Source organism: Haliotis rufescens, unplaced genomic scaffold (assembly GCF_023055435.1).
Source record: "Haliotis rufescens isolate VD_foot unplaced genomic scaffold, xgHalRufe1.0.p SCAF_10, whole genome shotgun sequence".
NCBI classification, from domain to species: Eukaryota; Metazoa; Mollusca; class Gastropoda; order Lepetellida; family Haliotidae; genus Haliotis; species Haliotis rufescens.
The window spans coordinates 31,135,127-31,157,424 of NW_025963780.1; the positions used below are offsets into that span (position 1 = coordinate 31,135,127).

The 22,298-nt window shown below is 47.3% G+C and overlaps 1 protein-coding gene across 1 annotated transcript; it reads right to left on the minus strand.

The window, feature by feature from the left end:
• Window positions 1-4,605: 4,605 nt before the first annotated feature.
• LOC124135116 (serine/threonine-protein phosphatase 6 regulatory ankyrin repeat subunit B-like) lies at window positions 4,606-11,047 on the minus strand. The gene is made up of 2 exons (XM_048389443.1): window positions 10,838-11,047; window positions 4,606-8,220 (listed from the first exon to the last, which is right to left on the minus strand). The coding sequence occupies exon 2, from the start codon at window positions 8,110-8,112 to the stop codon at window positions 6,826-6,828; it is 1,287 nt and encodes a 428-aa protein (XP_048245400.1). The 5' UTR covers window positions 8,113-8,220; window positions 10,838-11,047; the 3' UTR covers window positions 4,606-6,825.
• Window positions 11,048-22,298: the final 11,251 nt, after the last annotated feature.

The window sequence follows — 22,298 nt, forward strand, 5'->3', positions numbered from 1 at the left end:
CCAATGTATCGCCGTTAGAATGGAACATTGAATAAACGCACTTTTATCTTGAGTATGTTCTACTTTCTTGAGTATGTGTTGTATTACGACATCCATGCCGTTGCCGTCTCTGAAGGAAGTAGACATCAGTTGATTTATCTTGATACGTGACCTACAGTCACTGTTTCGTAACACGTCGTTAGCTTCGTCATTTATCGATGTGACATTACATACTTGACTTATTTGATTATTGACGGGTTATCACATGGAAACACACTATAATTGGAATATATGCAGTGACAAGGGATGTCTATTTTCGCCAAGCCATACCCAAATTGAATTTGCGAGAGCAATATTCTTTGTGATGTGACCATGCAGTATTTATAGAAGCCAGACAGATCCGTAGCTCACCTTCTGTTAAATCAGTCTACAATCATTTAGTTTAGTCTGTGGTATGGAATAAGCGATAAAGTGTTAAACTTCTCATCCTGGTTCTCTATCTGTTACTCATCGAAAAATATTCCAAAAGGTTAATACACATCAGGGGTCCCTTTTCACCGTTCAGAAATGATAATAACTCGAAAACTATCCACAAACGTACAAATTGAATATTAAAATGAATACACGTTTTGATACTTTTTACAACTTTTGTGTTAGATTAGGCAAATGGAGTGACAAACTGGATCACGGAATTAACATGATATCAAATCAGTGTAATTTCCAGTGATGACCTACCGTCAAAACAAGAGACGCTAAACGATCATGGTTGAGTTCCCAACCAATTACGATATGAGATTCACCATATATAAGCAGCAGAGTGACATCAATAGGTGTGTCTTAACGTCGACTGGAACTCAGATCGAGGAAACGATATAAATTTACATTATTGATCTAAAAAAGATTTTTTTTAAATTTGAAGCAATGACGAATACCAGAACTTGTAGCTAGTATTTGACACAGAACTGACAACTAATATTGATATATCACACATTGACACCGCTGGTAGCAAAAAAATAACGTCGTATTATCATTAACTGATGGACGTTATTGCATGATCACGTGATATTTACAAATGTTTTTACCGGTTAACCTATCAATCACAATCAAGATTACTGCCTTGGGGAAAAGGGCGTCGAGGTGTAGTTTCTAGACGCTTTCCAATTTTGTTGAACCAACGAGCAGTGTATAGTGCTAAGGAACCAGATAACACAGTCAGGCAGAATCTGGGGTTCCGTTCCTGGGTTGAGAATCATATTGTACAATTTCGAATGTATAAGGAGCTCAGATAGTGTACACAAAGAAATGAAGTCTCATCTTGTTTTGTTCAGATATGTTCATTCCAGAAAAACACACTCTTGCAGTGAACTGTGATGACTGTTCCAATCAAAGTGGAGTCTTGTCAAGTGTCTACCACACATGGTAATGATGTTACATAACGTGATAAAGATTATCAGTATTGATCACGATGTACTTCAGTACTATTTGTCACTGTAATTCGAAAAATGCTGTGGAAAAAACAAGATTTACGTATGGTTACCCTTGATTTAGCAACATAATTGGTTGGTTGGTTGGTTTGTTGTTTAACGCCGCACTCAGCAATATTCCAGCTATATGACGGCGGTCTGTAAATAATCGAGTCTGGACCAGACAATCCAGTGATTAATATCATGAGCATTGATCCACGCAATTAGGATCGATGACATGCATCAACCAAGTCATCGAGCCTGACCACTCGATCCCGTTAGTCTCCTTTTACGACAAGCATAGTCACCTTTTAGCATGGGTTACTGAAGACCTATTCTATCCCGGAATCTTCACGGGTCTTTGCAACATGAATACGGCTATCGTTATAACATGACAATATTTACATAATGCCGAGCTTTCCTTTCGTGCGAGAAAACAAAGTATGTCCACAATAACACAACGTTTATCAATGTCAACAATAATCTTCAAGCAAAATCAGTCACGGTGACCTAAATGAGTACAACATTCTAATCGAAAATGTAGCACGAAATTGTAGATTACATACGCGCATGTTCAGTTTAGATGGGTCAGTGAGTGACTTTGTTTTAACTCGGCTTTGCACTGTATAATTAGTATGTCACGAAAACTCCAAGTGACACAGGTCTATGATGTTTACTACTTTGGTGAAAACTCACGAACACGGGAATGGTGCTGACAAACCTAGAAACATAATCAGGTCGAACTGGGATTCGAATCCACGCATTTGGACAACTCTTTATATTCGGTTATATAACATATATCCTGTCATTGAAGAACACTATGATAACTGGTTAGACTAGTTGGAAAAAATATATGACTATTAGACGACGATACAATATAGAAATGGGTCTACTGAACGCCAGCAACTAAAGTGAGGTCACCACGCTATGGTGACTTACGGTACCTCTGCTACCCTCACAGTTCCGCAACAATATTTACACCTTTCCTTTGATGACTGGCTATTGGCCAGAGATTAAAACAAATAAATATTCTGCGATTAAAATGGAGGTTGATATAATCCTACATTGACAGCCACTAAGAATCTCAGCTGTTGCTATTTCTTCTTATTTATTTATTCTCAGTTAATGAAACAATCCCATTTTTTAAAACACAAGATTAAATGAGAGAAAGGGGTCTTTGAACAAAGGCACTTAGAAGTTCGTTTCCCTTTGAGATGAAAAAATCAACACAATGAAGAAGAACATTATTGGCTGTGATTCTCTCATCACAAGGGATAGACAAAAATATTGTATATATATCTACACGACGTTGTGATACGACCTCTTTAAATCTTGACTGACAATACAAGTAGGTTGATTCTTTTGAAAACCTCTAAATATTTCTGTTTCAAAAAAGGTAAATTCTACTGAACTTATTGACTTTAGAGACTTTGCTTTACCATCCACAGCTAGGAAGGTTATTCAATTATCTTTTGCGCGACATAAGTGACTCCATGAGCTTTGCATAGAGAGCCAGGCAGTTGGTTGACGACACTACAGCGTTTTCTACAGCTTATGTTGACTTTTTTATTGACTTTACACTTGGTTTCCTAGTTGACAGTTTATCTATTTTATATGAAAAAAGTGTTTCAAAGTTATCACTGAAACTCTTAGCTGACGTGATTGAAAAGGGTGTGTCAGATATCAGAATTCTATGGCCAGGACTCAAATGCACTACATTTCTGATACATTTTGAAGTGAGAAAATAAACGTAATAAATATTATATTTGGGATAACACTTTCTAAGTAAAGTACAGATTCTCGTACTTTTTTGGGTTGAGTCCCGTCCGGGTTATCCCAAATATAACATTTGTTCCATTTGACCACTTTCTAAATGGCATTGTGTATTCGGGGAAAATAAACACTGAATATGACATAAAATAACTTCAGAATCAAATTTTTATGGTTAACCATTATGGTCAAAGAAGTTGATTGATTTGAAATGTCATACATGAGGGATAACCTCATTTTCTCAAATATCCCTGACAGTGAGCCATCTTGGTGAATTTGAGAACTGCTATGTTGCCTGATTCAGAGATGTTGAAGGTTACTTCAAGAAACATTATTGATTTGCCAACTTCTTATTTCAAGTGGGGGGCAATGGTGGCCCAGTCGTCTGAGGCGCCGCGATTCGCTGTGCAGAGCTGTGTCCCTTGGGCACGCCAGAAACCTATGATTGTGGGTTCGTAGGTTTGTCAGCACCATACCCGTGCTCGTGGGTTTCACCGAAGTGGTAAACGTCTGAGACCTGCATCACTTGGGGCTTTCCTCCCACATTAAGCTGACACGCCGCGATATAACTGGAATACTGTTAAAAGCGGCGTTAAACCAAAGTCACTCACTCACTCACTTATTTCAAGTGGAAAGATTAACTTGAACTCGAATTGTTGTGCGACTTGAGACCTAAACTAATTAATACTGCACATGAAATTCATCTCTGCAGTGTTCGGACAAAACAGTTTTTTCATGCAAGATTCTGTTAGCCCATATGGATGTCAATATCAATGAGATTAAAAAAGATGAAAGCTACTTTAGCGCGTTTTTGTATTAGGAAGCAGCGGGATGAAAAGGCATGTGGGTGTCAGTGAGTTGTTTAAACTGTAGATGCATGTATTGTTGTAGTTGACACGGAAAGTTGGAGCAGCGTATTTAGCTTAACAATGAGTGTGGGATGCATATGTCTGGACGACTCAGTGTTACTTAAGTAGCTTGACAAGATGTGGCAGGTAAGTGAACTTTCTGATTAAACTATTGACACTAAGTGACAGTGTGTGATTAAGTAAACAGGATGTGAGGAATTATTTATTTACTCACATTGGCAGGTTTGACAATGTGTGGAAGAAATGAAAAAAAATGTCGTCGTAGATTAACATGTTTTGTTTGTTTTGGTCTGGAAAAAAATGTGAGTGTGTCACTTGCACATGGTGCAGATTTACAGTATTGAATCAACCATTGGGAGATGATAGTGTAAAGGTTGCGAGGTTCAAAGGATGCCATTGATATTGTTTGTCCTGTTGGGACAGATTTCTTGTTGACAATGATTGATTAATTCATCTTATCCATTTGCGGTGTTGATTTTAAAACTCAAAGCAACAAAACCGATTACAAAAGACTATTATGATACAAAAACATTTTACAATAAAATTAAAACCACAGTTCAAATGGGAATGAAACAAACTCTGTAGATGCATGGTTACAATCATATATAAACAACTCCCAGCAATAGTTTTAAAGGCTAAAAAATTAATCAGAATGAAACAAAACAAAAAACAGTTGCAGTTGAGACAATTGTGAGTTGACAAAAATGTGTTAATCATATTTCAACCTAAATCTAATAAATTCTGTTCAAACATTTGCTCAAAGGCGCTCAGTCAAAGGCTTTGCAGCAGAAAGCTGTTTTGAGACGTTTCATGAACGTGCGAAAGACAGTTATACTTGAATGTGAGTCTCGAGTCCATTCGAGTGTAGTGGTCCAGCTTTTGGTCCAGATTGGAGTTTGGTCATAATTATTTGTCCCACTCTTGAGTTTTGCAGCTGAACTTTGTGCTCTATGAAACTTGTTGGTGGTTTGCTGAGGTGCTCAATACATAAAGGAATGACAGGGGTCCCGACATGAGATCAAGCATGCCTGGACTTTTATCTTGACTGTCTGTGTCATGTTCAGTTCGACCGATGTTCCTCAGATTTAAGGAGGCCGTTTAGAAGTAGAGCGTCCGCCCGGAGAGCGGAAGGTCAGGGGTTCGATCCCCGGCCGTGTCATACCAGAAGACGTTAAAAGATGGTACTTGTTGTTAACCTGTCTGGAGCTCGACATTAAGAGGCTAAAACAAGGAATGGTCGGCTCGGAGTCGGTATACTGTGAGTCTTTTAAACTGTAGATGCATGTATGACTGTAGCTGACGAGGAAAGTTGGAGCAGCGTTTTTAGCTAAACAATAAGCGTGGGTCGCATATGTCTGGACTGCACAGGAACATGATTTGGTTGGAGATTTTATAGTGAGGGGAGAAGCCTTTGTTTCTTCCCAAACAGCAAACTGTTTCTGCACTGCAGATCTCTGTCTGTGTTGTAGCCTCTCCTTTATACCTGTTTTGAAATGTGATGCTTTAGTTTTATCGATAAGTTTGTTAACATATCACGTGATACTGAAAGCAGCTGTCTATGGATTGTCAAGTTAGTTCTCATCATTGTCTCTCTAACTGACGGGGGGCGGTCGGATAGCCTAGTGGTTAAAGCGTTCGCTCGTCACGCCGAAGACCCGGGTTCGATTCCCGACATGGGTACAATGTGTAAAGCCCATTTCTGGAGTCCCCTGCCGTGATGTTGCTGGAATATTGCTAAAAGCGGCGTAAAACCATACTCACTCACTCACTCACTCTAACTGACGGCGCTGATGTTTCTCCTTTCTTATCTCATCTGACAACGAGGCTGTCGGACACCTCACGTTCATTGGTGGAGCATGCTTGTCTAGAATCCCACCAAACTGCTTGTTGTAAATACTGACAGATTCTAAAAGATCGCCCGAAACAACATCGATAGTGCACATCCTGTGGGAACAAGATGAAATCCGTCTACTTCCTACTTCTGACATCTTATTTCAGGTTTATCTCATAGTTAGGTTATATTTACTGTAACCACTGCACACACATGACCAAACAGTGCCAAGTTATCATGTATAATGTTCAAGAAGTGCAACCAATCCGATCTTGTGATAAGTAAATCCGATCTTGTGTCCATTACTTTATGTTGGAAACAGAATGTGCTGAACAAGATTCTTTGATACCAACAGTGACCTTAACAGTTGTCATTAATATTATGACCGTGGATATTGAAATCTTCACAAATGATAACTTTTCCATTTGAGTTCTTTAATTCATCTGTCAAATCTGACAAGTCCTGTTGCAGGTGGTCTTTACCCAACCTGAGTAAGCAACTTTTGATTGCACACATTCAAATTCAGCGTACGTAACTTGAAAGAAACTGCAGGTTTCAAACCAGTAGCACTTTTGCAGTCGATAGTTTGAAAAAGTACAACACAATATACACCTCCACGTTTTAACTTTCCTTGGAGCGTGAATTAGTAGCCAGCTAGGACAAGTTTGTGTTTTGCGATATTGTGATCGCATGGACATCAACATTATTATTATCTGTCAAATCACACATTGCTGGAGCGTTATCATTTGTTAAACTTGCAGATCTTGCGTTCAGAAAACCAAATCTAAAAATGAGATGCTGTTCACTTTCTTCACCAACAGAGAAAACTGGAGTTTCATATATATATAGCTTCCCCTTGATCACTGTTCAGCATGCATATCGCTACATCTCCCATTACTTCTCAACATTATTTTCACTGGGTAAACAATACATTGCTTAGGATGCCATATGATGTAAGAATATGAAACACGGACATATGTTGTCCTGCAGCTGCCATCATCGCTGGTGTTAAACTTTGATTATTGATGGCCTTAATCTCACAAAGTTGGTGAAAGAGCAAATAATTGACCATTTCCACGCGGCCTCTAAGGCAGGCCACATGAAGGCAGCTGTTGCCGAAATGATCGTTGATGGAAATATCAGACTGTCTTTTGAAAAGCAGGTCAAACACTCGCCAGTGTCCAAACTCGGCTGCAATCATCGCAGGCGTCCTCCCATACATTCCCTTCCCGTTGATGTCAACAGTGCCAAGTGAAAGGATAGAGCTTACAATCCCCACGTCTCCTCCAACACAGGCTATGTGAAGAATGGTACTATTGCCATCAACCTCTGGTTTCATGTCGATGCCTTTACTCAAAAGGACTTCAAATACTTTTCTGTGTCCCTTTTCGGCTGCAATCATCACGGGTGTCCTCCCAGTCTTCTCTCTTTTGTTAACATCCACGATGTCCTGTAACAAGACATACTCCACTATCTCCTCATCTCCCCCAGTGCAGGCTGCATGGAGGATACTTGCACCACCAGCATCAAGCGTCAAATCACATCCTTTTTCCACTAGTAAAGAAAACACTCCTCTGTGTCCTTTCCCAGCAGCCATCATTACCGGTGTCCATGAATCCTGTCCAGGACCATCGATGTCGACATTGCCCATCGATAGGAAGTGTTGGACCACTTCAACATCTCCTACTGTACAAGCCCAGTGGAACGCGGTGTTACCACGATCGTCCATTAGCGATGTATCAGCTCCTTCTAGCAAAAGCAGGATGAGCAGTTCTCTACACCCTGACACTGCTGCCATCATCGCTGGTGTCATACCGCACTTTCCTCTGCTGTCGATGTCAATGATGTTCCATGAGAGGACACACTTCGCCATCTCAACATCACTTTCACTGCAGACCAGATGAAGGATGTTGTTTTTGTCATCATCTAGTAATGAGACGTTGCATCCTTTCTTTACAAGGACGTCCAGCATATGTCTACGTCCTTTCATTCCTGCTATCATAACAGAGGTTCTTCCATACTTTCCCCTACTATTGATGTCAAAGATGTCCTTTGCAAGGACATACTCCATCATCACTAGATCTCCTTCAAGACAGGTCATATGGAGGAAGTTGTTACCATCGTCATCCAGTATGGACAAATCCTTTCCTGCACGTACAAGGAAATTAAGTGCTAATCTTCGCTCTGCTGTCCTGTTCATCCTGATCACATATGTTTGGCAGAGATCCCTCGACTATTAACGTCCACAGACCCGCAGAGAAGATATTTCACACTGATCAGTTACCCGTTCTATGTGAAGTTGAAGAATCTGCAAACCCAAAGAATAACAACTGACACTGGTCATATTTCATAAACATATATGGTATTGTGGTGGAACTTCAGAGATCGTTTTCGAGCATGGGAGGAGTGGGTGGAGCATGTGACCTTAATGTCTGTCTATGCATAGATTATTGATGAGATATTAACTCTTTTTGACAATTACCATATTCGACGTAATAAGCGCCCAGGGCGCTCTCAAAATTAGAAATAGGGAGCTCTTCTTAGAATATTATTTTGGTGAAAAAAAACAGAGTTACAGGATAAATGTCATGGTTTATGCTGACAGCCTGAAATGTTTATATACAACAGATATATTTTTCCAGAATTTAATTGCCCATAATTAAAGGTGCATATAACACACGAGTGCCTATTATATGCGAATAAATAAGTCTTGTGTACATTGATCAATCGGAAGGGGTGCTAATTGGGATTGTTCACTAGCTAATATAGCTAATGGGCGCTTATTAGAGCGGGTCGCTTATTACGTCGAATACGATATTTAAGAGAGAGAGAGAGAGAGAGAGAGAGAGAGAGAGACTCTGTTGTATTGACCATAAAATTGTTCTATAACCTTAAACTGTTAGTTTTGACTGTACAAGACTAGAGTCCTTATCAAAAGTGACACCTTGTCCTTGTCGACTATTGATACCCACACATTGGACAGAAGGTCAACTTTCCCTGGACCAGTGAAATGACGATGGACTAACAACCACTTGAAAGTAGCATCTCTGATTCGGTAAGCTGATGTCCAAGGGCCACCTTAGTCTGTACCAGTACCTCTACTTAATGCAAAACACACACAATAAAACACTACATGCCCATTACCAGGAAGGGGCCAACAACCAGCAAAAAGAAGGCAGCATCGGCAATTAATTTCCAACTAAAGAGGCAACACACACAAGTTTATTACTCAATAAAACCACCATTGGTACATACGTACTGAGCTACGGTCTTCAAGCTGGTACAATAACCGGGATGGAGAGTGTGTATGGCTCCCTGTGGATAAGGCCAAACTATCACAGCGTGACGTCGATTTGGTTTTATGGGTGTATATATTCATTTATCTGGATAGTGCTATCGATGCGATATATCAATCCATTAAACTCACGATCCGATAAATATGCAAATGAGATCACCTAGCAGGAACTGGTTACAAGCCCCATATATCGATGCATTGTCTGCTTGAGCACTAAATTACTGACTGGCATTCCCAAGGAGGTTTAGAAAGGAGGTTCCCGACGAATGGGTGTTTCTGCAGATAAACATGGCTTCAAATGATTTGGCATTATATATTAAACATTGTATTCATACGCAACTAAAGTTACTTCAATGACTGAAAATAAGTCTTTAACATTGATCATTTTGAGAATGACATTATATGATTGGTTATTATTTTCATCCGGTGTTTCCGTATTTAATGTCATATGATAGGAATAACAAATATGTTTTATATTTACAATTTTATTACAACACGATGAAAATAATCGCTTATCATTAATGTCATTCTTAAACAATCAATGTTTAAGGCTTATTTGCACTGAAATTAACTCTCTCTGTGTATGTTTCTAAATGGGGATGTTTTATTATGTTTCAGCGTGACTCACTCACTCACATGCCTTGGTGTTTTAACAATGTTTGTGTTTTGATGAAGCCATAAGATGTGTCAATAATATGTGTAATAAAAATACTTATGTATGGTGTGAAAAGCAGTAAAGTCGGACAGAGCTAAGCTGCTGGCGTTTGTTTAAGGATTGTAAATAGTCCTACCGAGCACCTAGTATCATCACTGATTTTTAGTTATCCATTCATATGAATTTCGCCGCTGTTTTGCCTTTCACGCTAAAAGGAATCGGTTTCGGCGGATAATCGAGACTGGTTGTTCTCTGGCGTTGATGTTCTATTATCCTGTGCTGACTACCAAAGTGAAAATGATTATCGCGAAAAATCTATATTTTACCCTGAATGTCGCTTTGGCGAGAATAACGCCTTTTGTAACAACACACTGCAACCACTTTATCACATTCTTCGTCCCCAGGGGTATAGTTTCTGTTGGAAAATACCATTTCTTTGAGAACATACTTGGAAATATACTACAGGTTTTACCACATATGTCTGTTTCAAACACCATAGGCTCTCCACTTGCCCTTCAACCTACCCTCTACCCCCCCCCCCCCCCCCCCCCAACACACACACACACACAACCACACAACCACACAACCACACACACACACACACCAAACAAAAAACAACAACAAAAACCTTGAGTGTTGTCGGTGCCTAGGTCCTCTAAAAGATATAGATACCGAGTGTAAGTACAACAAAATAATACAAACATTGTCAGTGTCGACTTAGAATTCTGAATGTTGATATATAAAAAGAGTGTTCTATACAGTCATTACTGTGAGGAAAGGTTGCCGTGACCTGCTCACAATAATATATCATTCAAGTTGACCTATTTTCCAGCCTTAATATGCTTATGAAAAAGGCAACAATTAAGATGGGTTTTCTCACGCTGGGTTGAAAAACAAAAATAAGACAAGAGGACAAGTCATGAGTTCTTTTGTGTCTAAATAGTCTATTCCAATATTACAAATATTAAGTCTTACCGCATATCAACGTCTCAGCCGGGTATGTGCAGCGTCAGCTGTGCTTACATTTTAAGACCTGCGCTTATTCACTACTGGACATGCCCTATGTGTTGTATATCTTTCTTTATTATCATTCAAAAGGGATATAACCCCAGTCACCAGTTTCCAAGCAATCACGGTCGCCAGTAAATAATGAAGCCTGACACAACCCCTCCTATATATCTTGGCAACGACGAGCATAGGTTACTTGGGATCCGTACTACTACGTGATCTCCCTGGGATATGAAATGTAGACACGGCGTGACTATTTTAAGATTAAAACCTTTTAGTGATTAGATATTATATCACGTCTTGTCAGTGGTGCTCATATTTGTCTAAAGACCCCTGAAAGGAATTAAAAACACATACACTGCATTCGTAATAGCGCAGGATGAGAAAGGAAAAAATATTTTTTTCCCCATAAGTTGATTGTAGTTTAAACAACATTAAAATAAATCTCTGTTTATCACTGTACCACCAACACTCTATGGTCGCAGAGCTCGCGTGTTTGAACGGCGCGAGTGTTCCAGTCTGGTGCATACACAAAAAGGTTATCAATTGATTGTGTTTAGGGGCGATTAGTCTTCCTGGTAGCTAACACGGCTGTGTGGGTTGGAGATCTTCCTAGTGGCCACCACGGCTGTATGGGTTGGAGATCGTCCTGGTGGCAAACACGGCTGTATGGGTTGGAGATCGTCCTAGTGGCAAACACGGCTGTATGGGTTGGAGATCGTCCTGGTGGCAAACACGGATGTATGGGTTGGAGATCGTCCTGGTGGCAAACACGGCTGTATGGGTTGGATATGGTCCTGGTGGCAAACACGAATGTATGGGTTGGAGATCGTCCTGGTGGGGAACACGACTGTATGGGTTGGAGATCGTCCTGGTGGGGAACACGGCTGTATGGGTTGGAGATCGTCCTGGTGGGGAACACGGCTGTATGGGTTGGAGATCGTCCTGGTGGGGAACACGACTGTATGGGTTGGAGACCGTCCTGGTGGCAAACACGGCTGTATAGGTTGGAGATCGTCCTGGCGGCCAACACGACTGTATGGGTTTGAGATCGTCCTGGTGGCAAACACGGATGTATGGGTTGGAGATCGTCCTGGTGGCAAACACGGCTGTATGGGTTGGAGATCGTCCTGGTGGCAAACACGGCTGTATGGGTTGGAGATCGTCCTAGTGGCAAACACAGCTGTATGGGTTGGAGCTCGCCCTGGTGGCAAACACGGCTGTATGGGTTGGAGCTCGTCCTGGTGGTGAACACGACTGTATGGGTTGGAGATCGTCCTGGTGGCAAACACGGTTGTATGGGTTGGAGATCGTCCTGGTGGCAAACACGGCTGTATGGGTTGGAGATCGTCCTAGTGGCAAATACGGCTGTATGGGTTGGAGACCGTCCTGGTGGCAAACATGGCTGTATGGGTTGGAGATCGTCCTGGTGGCAAACACGGCTGTATGGGTTGGAGATCGTCCTGGTGGCAAACACGGCTGTATGTGTTGGAGACCGTCCTGGTGGCAAACACGACTGTATGGGTTGGAGATCGTCCTGGTGGCAAACACGACTGTATGGGTTGGAGATCGTCCTGGTGGCAAACACGGATGTATGGGTTGGAGATCGTCCTGGTGGTGAACACGGCTGTATGGGTTGGAGATCGTCCTGGTTGGGAACACGGCTGTATGGGTTGGAGATCGCCCTGGTGGGGAACACGGCTGTATGTGTTGGAGGCCGTCCTGGTGGTGAACACGAATGTATGCATTGGGTTGGAGATCGCCCTGGTGGGGAACACGGCTGTATGTGTTGGAGATCGTCCTGGTGGTGAACACGAATGTATGCATTGGGTTGGAGACCGTCCTGGTGGGGAACACGACTGTATGGGTTGGAGATCGTCCTGGTGGTGAACACGAATGTATGGGTTTGAGATCGTCCTGGTGGTGAACACGGCTGTATGGGTTGGAGATCGTCCTGGTGAAGAACACGACTGTATGGGTTGGAGATCGTCCTGGTGGTGAACAAGGCTGTATGGGTTGGAGATCGTCCTGGTGGGGAACACGGCTGTATGGGTTGGAGATCGTCCTGGTGGGGAACACGACTGTATGGGTTGGAGACCGTCCTGGTGGCAAACACGGCTGTATAGGTTGGAGATCGTCCTGGCGGCCAACACGACTGTATGGGTTGGAGATCGTCCTGGTGGCAAACACGACTGTATGGGTTGGAGCTCGTCCTGGTGGTGAACACGACTGTATGGGTTGGAGATCGTCCTGGTGGCAAACACGGTTGTATGGGTTCGAGATCGTCCTGGTGGCAAACACGGCTGTATGGGTTGGAGACCGTCCTGGTGGCAAACATGGCTGTATGGGTTGGAGATCGTCCTGGTGGCAAACACGGCTGTATGGGTTGGAGATCGTCCTGGTGGCAAACACGGCTGTATGGGTTGGAGACCGTCCTGGTGGCAAACACGACTGTATGGGTTGGAGATCGTCCTGGTGGCAAACACGGATGTATGGGTTGGAGATCGTCCTGGTGGCAAACACGGATGTATGGGTTGGAGATCGTCCTGGTGGTGAACACGGCTGTATGGGTTGGAGATCGCCCTGGTGGGGAACACGAATGTATGGGTTTGAGATCGTCCTAGTGGCAAACACGGCTGGGTGGGTTGGAAACCGTCCTGGTGGGGAACACGGATGTATGGGTTGGAGATCGTCCTGGTGGGGAACACGGCTGTATGGGTTGGAGATCGTCCTGGTGGCAAACACGAATGTATAGGTTGGAGATCGTCCTGGCGGCCAACACGACTGTATGGGTTTGAGATCGTCCTGGTGGCAAACACGGATGTATGGGTTGGAGATCGTCCTGGTGGTGAACACGGCTGTATGGGTTGGAGATCGTCCTGGTTGGGAACACGGCTGTATGGGTTGGAGACCGTCCTGGTGGCAAACACGACTGTATGGGTTGGAGATCGTCCTGGTGGCAAACACGGATGTATGGGTTGGAGATCGTCCTGGTGGCAAACACGGATGTATGGGTTGGAGATCGTCCTGGTTGGGAACACGGCTGTATGGGTTGGAGATCGCCCTGGTGGCAAACACGGCTGTATGGGTTGGAGATCGTCCTGGTGGCAAACACGGCTGTATGGGTTGGAGATCGTCCTGGTGGCAAACACGGATGTATGGGTTGGAGATCGTCTTGGTGGTGAACACGGCTGTATGGGTTGGAGATCGCCCTGGTGGGGAACACGAATGTATGGGTTTGAGATCGTCCTAGTGGCAAACACGGCTGGGTGGGTTGGAAACCGTCCTGGAGGGGAACACGGATGTATGGGTTGGAGATCGTCCTGGTGGGGAACACGGCTGTATGGGTTGGAGATCGTCCTGGTGGCAAACACGAATGTATAGGTTGGAGATCGTCCTGGCGGCCAACACGACTGTATGGGTTTGAGATCGTCCTGGTGGCAAACACGGATGTATGGGTTGGATATGGTCCTGGTGGCAAACACGGCTGTATGGGTTGGAGATCGTCCTGGTGGCAAACACGGATGTATGAGTTGGAGATCGTCCTGGTGGCAAACACGGCTGTATGGGTTGGAGCTCGTCCTGGTGGCAAACACGGCTGTATGGGTTGGAGCTCGTCCTGGTGGCAAACACGGCTGTATGGGTTGGAACTCCTCCTGGTGGTAAACACGACTGTATGGGTTGGAGATCGTCCTGGTGGCAAACACGGTTGTATGGGTTGGAGATCGTCCTGGTGGCAAACACGGCTGTATGGGTTGGAGATCGTCCTGGTGGCAAACACGGCTGTATGGGTTGGAGACCGTCCTGGTGGCAAACATGGCTGTATGGGTTGGAGATCGTCCTGGTGGCAAACACGGCTGTATGGGTTGGAAATCGTCCTGGTGGCAAACACGAATGTATGGGTTTGAGATCGTCCTAGTGGCAAACACGGCTGGGTGGGTTGGAAACCGTCCTGGTGGGGAACACGGATGTATGGGTTGGAGATCGTCCTGGTGGGGAACACGGCTGTATGGGTTGGAGATCGTCCTGGTGGTGAATACGGCTGTATGGGTTGGAGATCGTCCTGGTGGGGAACACGACTGTATGGGTTGGAGATCGTCCTGGTGGTGAACACGGCTGTATGGGTTGGAGATCGTCCTGGTGGGGAACACGGCTGTATGGGTTGGAGATCGTCCTGGTGGGGAACACGACTGTATGGGTTGGAGAAAGTCCTGGTGGCAAACACGACTGTATGGGTTTGAGATCGTCCTGGTGGCAAACACGGCTGTATGGGTTTGAGATCGTCCTGGTGGCAAACACGGCTTTATGGGTTGGAGATCGTCCTGGTGGCAAACACGGATGTATGGGTTGGAGATCGTCCTGGTGGCAAACACGGCTGTATCGGTTGGAGCTCGTCCTGGTGGTGAACACGACTGTATGGGTTGGAGATCGTCCTGGTGGCAAACACGGTTGTATGGGTTGGAGATCGTCCTGGTGGCAAACACGGCTGTGTGGGTAAGAGATCGTCCTGGTGGCAAACACGGCTGTATGGGTTGGAGACCGTCCTGGTGGAAAATATGGCTGTATGGGTTGGAGATCGTCCTGGTGGCAAACACGGCTGTATGGGTTGGAGATCGTCCTGGTGGCAAACACGGCTGTATGGGTTGGAGACCGTCCTGGTGGCAAACACGACTGTATGGGTTGGAGAACGTCCTGGTGGCAAACACGGATGTATGGGTTGGAGATCGTCCTGGTGGCAAACACGGATGTATGGGTTGGAGATCGTCCTGGTTGGGAACACGGCTGTATGGGTTGGAGATCGCCCTGGTGGGGAACACGGCTGTATGTGTTGGAGGCCGTCCTGGTGGTGAACACGAATGTATGGGTTGGAGACCGTCCTGGTGGCAAACACGAATGTATGGGTTAGACATCGTCCTGGTGGCAAACACGAATGTATGGGTTTGAGATCGTCCTAGTGGCAAACACGGCTGGGTGGGTTGGAGATCGTCCTGGTGGGGAACACGGATGTATGGGTTGGAGATCGTCCTGGTGGGGAACACGGCTGTATGGGTTGGAGATCGTCCTGGTGGCAAACACGAATGTATAGGTTGGAGATCGTCCTGGCGGCCAACACGACTGTATGGGTTTGAGATCGTCCTGGTGGCAAACACGGATGTATGGGTTGGAGATCGTCCTGGTGGCAAACACGGCTGTATGGGTTGGAGATCGTCCTGGTGGCAAACACGGATGTATGGGTTGGAGATCGTCCTGGTGGCAAACACGGATGTATCGGTTGGAAATCGTCCTGGTGGCAAACACGAATGTATGGGTTTGAGATCGTCCTAGTGGCAAACACGGCTGGGTGGGTTGGAAACCGTCCTGGTGGGGAACACGGATGTATGGGTTGGAGATCGTCCTGGTGGTGAATACGGCTGTATGGGTTGGAGATCGTCCTGGTGGGGAACACGACTGTATGGGTTGGAGATCGTCCTGGTGGTGAACACGGCTGTATGGGTTGGAGATCGTCCTGGTGGCAAACACGGCTGTATGGGTTGGAGATCGTCCTGGTGGGGAACACGACTGTATGGGTTGGAGACCGTCCTGGTGGCAAACACGACTGTATGGGTTTGAGATCGTCCTGGTGGCAAACACGGCTGTATGGGTTGGAGATCGTCCTGGTGGCAAACACGGCTGTATGGGTTGGAGATCGTCCTGGTGGCAAACACGGATGTATGAGTTGGAGATCGTCCTGGTGGCAAACACGGCTGTATGGGTTGGAGCTCGTCCTGGTGGCAAACACGGCTGTATGGGTTGGAGCTCGTCCTGGTGGCAAACACGACTGTATGGGTTGGAACTCGTCCTGGTGGTAAACACGACTGTATGGGTTGGAGATCGTCCTGGTGGCAAACACGGTTGTATGGGTTGGAGATCGTCCTGGTGGCAAACACGGCTGTATGGGTTGGAGATCGTCCTGGTGGCAAACACGGCTGTATGGGTTGGAGACCGTCCTGGTGGCAAACATGGCTGTATGGGTTGGAGATCGTCCTGGTGGCAAACACGGCTGTATGGGTTGGAAATCGTCCTGGTGGCAAACACGAATGTATGGGTTTGAGATCGTCCTAGTGGCAAACACGGCTGGGTGGGTTGGAAACCGTCCTGGTGGGGAACACGGATGTATGGGTTGGAGATCGTCCTGGTGGGGAACACGGCTGTATGGGTTGGAGATCGTCCTGGTGGTGAATACGGCTGTATGGGTTGGAGATCGTCCTGGTGGGGAACACGACTGTATGGGTTGGAGATCGTCCTGGTGGTGAACACGGCTGTATGGGTTGGAGATCGTCCTGGTGGGGAACACGGCTGTATGGGTTGGAGATCGTCCTGGTGGGGAACACGACTGTATGGGTTGGAGAAAGTCCTGGTGGCAAACACGACTGTATGGGTTTGAGATCGTCCTGGTGGCAAACACGGCTGTATGGGTTTGAGATCGTCCTGGTGGCAAACACGGCTTTATGGGTTGGAGATCGTCCTGGTGGCAAACACGGATGTATGGGTTGGAGATCGTCCTGGTGGCAAACACGGCTGTATCGGTTGGAGCTCGTCCTGGTGGTGAACACGACTGTATGGGTTGGAGATCGTCCTGGTGGCAAACACGGTTGTATGGGTTGGAGATCGTCCTGGTGGCAAACACGGCTGTGTGGGTAAGAGATCGTCCTGGTGGCAAACACGGCTGTATGGGTTGGAGACCGTCCTGGTGGAAAATATGGCTGTATGGGTTGGAGATCGTCCTGGTGGCAAACACGGCTGTATGGGTTGGAGATCGTCCTGGTGGCAAACACGGCTGTATGGGTTGGAGACCGTCCTGGTGGCAAACACGACTGTATGGGTTGGAGAACGTCCTGGTGGCAAACACGGATGTATGGGTTGGAGATCGTCCTGGTGGCAAACACGGATGTATGGGTTGGAGATCGTCCTGGTTGGGAACACGGCTGTATGGGTTGGAGATCGCCCTGGTGGGGAACACGGCTGTATGTGTTGGAGGCCGTCCTGGTGGTGAACACGAATGTATGGGTTGGAGACCGTCCTGGTGGCAAACACGAATGTATGGGTTAGACATCGTCCTGGTGGCAAACACGAATGTATGGGTTTGAGATCGTCCTAGTGGCAAACACGGCTGGGTGGGTTGGAGATCGTCCTGGTGGGGAACACGGATGTATGGGTTGGAGATCGTCCTGGTGGGGAACACGGCTGTATGGGTTGGAGATCGTCCTGGTGGCAAACACGAATGTATAGGTTGGAGATCGTCCTGGCGGCCAACACGACTGTATGGGTTTGAGATCGTCCTGGTGGCAAACACGGATGTATGGGTTGGAGATCGTCCTGGTGGCAAACACGGCTGTATGGGTTGGAGATCGTCCTGGTGGCAAACACGGATGTATGGGTTGGAGATCGTCCTGGTGGCAAACACGGATGTATCGGTTGGAAATCGTCCTGGTGGCAAACACGAATGTATGGGTTTGAGATCGTCCTAGTGGCAAACACGGCTGGGTGGGTTGGAAACCGTCCTGGTGGGGAACACGGATGTATGGGTTGGAGATCGTCCTGGTGGTGAATACGGCTGTATGGGTTGGAGATCGTCCTGGTGGGGAACACGACTGTATGGGTTGGAGATCGTCCTGGTGGTGAACACGGCTGTATGGGTTGGAGATCGTCCTGGTGGCAAACACGGCTGTATGGGTTGGAGATCGTCCTGGTGGGGAACACGACTGTATGGGTTGGAGACCGTCCTGGTGGCAAACACGACTGTATGGGTTTGAGATCGTCCTGGTGGCAAACACGGCTGTATGGGTTGGAGATCGTCCTGGTGGCAAACACGGCTGTATGGGTTGGAGATCGTCCTGGTGGCAAACACGGATGTATGAGTTGGAGATCGTCCTGGTGGCAAACACGGCTGTATGGGTTGGAGCTCGTCCTGGTGGCAAACACGGCTGTATGGGTTGGAGCTCGTCCTGGTGGCAAACACGACTGTATGGGTTGGAACTCGTCCTGGTGGTAAACACGACTGTATGGGTTGGAGATCGTCCTGGTGGCAAACACGGTTGTATGGGTTGGAGATCGTCCTGGTGGCAAACACGGCTGTATGGGTTGGAGATCGTCCTGGTGGCAAACACGGCTGTATGGGTTGGAGACCGTCCTGGTGGCAAACATGGCTGTATGGGTTGGAGATCGTCCTGGTGGCAAACACGGCTGTATGGGTTGGAAATCGTCCTGGTGGCAAACACGAATGTATGGGTTTGAGATCGTCCTAGTGGCAAACACGGCTGGGTGGGTTGGAAACCGTCCTGGTGGGGAACACGGATGTATGGGTTGGAGATCGTCCTGGTGGGGAACACGGCTGTATGGGTTGGAGATCGTCCTGGTGGTGAATACGGCTGTATGGGTTGGAGATCGTCCTGGTGGGGAACACGACTGTATGGGTTGGAGATCGTCCTGGTGGTGAACACGGCTGTATGGGTTGGAGATCGTCCTGGTGGGGAACACGGCTGTATGGGTTGGAGATCGTCCTGGTGGGGAACACGACTGTATGGGTTGGAGACCGTCCTGGTGGCAAACACGACTGTATGGGTTTGAGATCGTCCTGGTGGCAAACACGGCTGTATGGGTTTGAGATCGTCCTGGTGGCAAACACGGCTTTATGGGTTGGAGATCGTCCTGGTGGCAAACACGGATGTATGGGTTGGAGATCGTCCTGGTGGCAAACACGGCTGTATGGGTTGGAGCTCGTCCTGGTGGTGAACACGACTGTATGGGTTGGAGACCGTCCTGGTGGCAAACACGAATGTATGGGTTAGAGATCGTCCTGGTGGCAAACACGAATGTATGGGTTTGAGATCGTCCTAGTGGCAAACACGGCTGGGTGGGTTGGAGATCGTCCTGGTGGGGAACACGGATGTATGGGTTGGAGATCGTCCTGGTGGGGAACACGGCTGTATGGGTTGGAGATCGTCCTGATGGCAAACACGAATGTATAGGTTGGAGATCGTCCTGGCGGCCAACACGACTGTATGGGTTTGAGATCGTCCTGGTGGCAAACACGGATGTATGGGTTGGAGATCGTCCTGGTGGCAAACACGGCTGTATGGGTTGGAGATCGTCCTGGTGGCAAACACGGATGTATGGGTTGGAGATCGTCCTGGTGGCAAACACAGCTGTATGGGTTGGAGCTCGTCCTGGTGGCAAACACGGCTGTATGGGTTGGAGCTCGTCCTGGTTGTAAACACGGATGTATGGGTTGGAAATCGTCCTGGTGGCAAACACGAATGTATGGGTTTGAGATCGTCCTAGTGGCAAACACGGCTGTGTGGGTTGGAAACCGTCCTGGTGGGGAACACGGATGTATGGGTTGGAGATCGTCCTGGTGGTGAATACGGCTGTATGGGTTGGAGATCGTCCTGGTGGGGAACACGACTGTATGGGTTGGAGATCGTCCTGGTGGTGAACACGGCTGTATGGGTTGGAGATCGTCCTGGTGGCAAACACGGCTGTATGGGTTGGAGATCGTCCTGGTGGGGAACACGACTGTATGGGTTGGAGACCGTCCTGGTGGCAAACACGACTGTATGGGTTTGAGATCGTCCTGGTGGCAAACACGGCTGTATGGGTTGGAGATCGTCCTGGTGGCAAACACGGCTGTATGGGTTGGAGATCGTCCTGGTGGCAAACACGGATGTATGGGTTGGAGATCGTCCTGGTGGCAAACACGGCTGTATGGGTTGGAGCTCGTCCTGGTGGTGAACACGACTGTATTGGTTGGAGATCGTCCTGGTGGCAAACACGGTTGTAAGGGTTGGAGATCGTCCTGGTGGCAAACACGGCTGTATGGGTAAGAGATCGTCCTGGTGGCAAACACGGCTGTATGGGTTGGAGATTGTCCTGGTGGCAAATATGGCTGTATGGGTTGGAGATCGTCCTGGTGGCAAACACGGCTGTATTGGTTGGAGATCGTCCTGGTGGCAAACACGGGTGTATGGGTTGGAGACCGTCCTGGTGGCAAACACGACTGTATGGGTTGGAGATCGTCCTGGTGGCAAACACGGATGTATGGGTTGGAGATCGTCCTGGTGGCAAACACGGATGTACATGTATGGGTTGGAGATCGTCCTGGTGGTGAACACGAATGTATGGGTTGGAGACCGTCCTGGTGGCAAACACGAATGTATGGGTTGGAGATCGTCCTGGTGGCAAACACGACTGTATGGGTTTGAGATCGTCCTAGTGGCAAACACGCCTGGGTGGGTTGGAAACCGTCCTGGTGGGGAACACGGATGTATGGGTTGGAGATCGTCCTGGTGGGGAACACGGCTGTATGGGTTGGAGATCGTCCTGGTGGGGAACACGAATGTATGGGTTGGAGATCGTCCTGGTGGGGAACACGTCTGTATGGGTTGGAGATCGTCCTTGTGGGGAACACGGCTGTATGGGTTGGAGATCGTCCTGGTGGGGAACACGACTATATGGGTTGGAGATCGTCCTGGTGGTGAACACGGCTGTATGGGTTGGAGATCGTCCTGGTTGGGAACACGGCTGTATGGGTTGGAGATCGCCCTGGTGGGGAACACGGCTGTATGAGTTGGAGGCCGTCCTGGTGGTGAACACGAATGTATGGGTTGGAGATCGTCCTGGTGGTGAACACGGCTGTATGGGTTGGAGATCGTCCTGGTGGGGAACACGGCTGTATGGGTTGGAGATCGTCCTGGTGGGGAACACGACTGTATGGGTTGGAGACCGTCCTGGTGGCAAACACGGCTGTATAGGTTGGAGATCGTCCTGGTGGCAAACACGACTGTTTGGGTTTGAGATCGTCCTGGCGGCAAACACGGCTGTATGGGTTGGAGATCGTCCTGGTGTCAAACACGGCTGTATGGGTTGGAGATCGTCCTGGTGGCAAACACGGATGTATGGGTTGGAGATCGTCCTGGTGGCAAACACGACTGTATGGGTTGGAGCTCGCCCTGGTGGTGAACAAGACTGTATGGGTTGGAGATCGTCCTGGTGGCAAACACGACTGTATGGGTTGGAGATCGTCCTGGTGGCAAACACGGCTGTATGGGTAAGAGATCGTCCTGGTGGCAAACACGACTGTATGGGTTGGAGATCGTCCTGGTGGCAAACACGGATGTATGGGTTGGAGATCGTCCTGGTGGCAAACACGGATGTATGGGTTGGAGATCGTCCTGGTGGGGAACACGGCTGTATGGGTTGGAGGCCGTCCTGGTGGTGAACACGAATGTATGGGTTGGAGACCGTCCTGGTGGCAAACACGAATGTATGGGTTGGAGATCGTCCTGGTGGCAAACACGAATGTATGGGTTTGAGATCGTCCTAGTGGCAAACACGGCTGGGTGGGTTGGAAACCGTCCTGGTGGGGAACACGGATGTATGGGTTGGAGAT

Bases quoted from the DNA above. Each gene is read 5' to 3' on its own strand.
- LOC124135116 (XM_048389443.1), bottom strand. From the start codon at position 8,112: ATGAACAGGACAGCAGAGCGAAGATTAGCACTTAATTTCCTTGTACGT.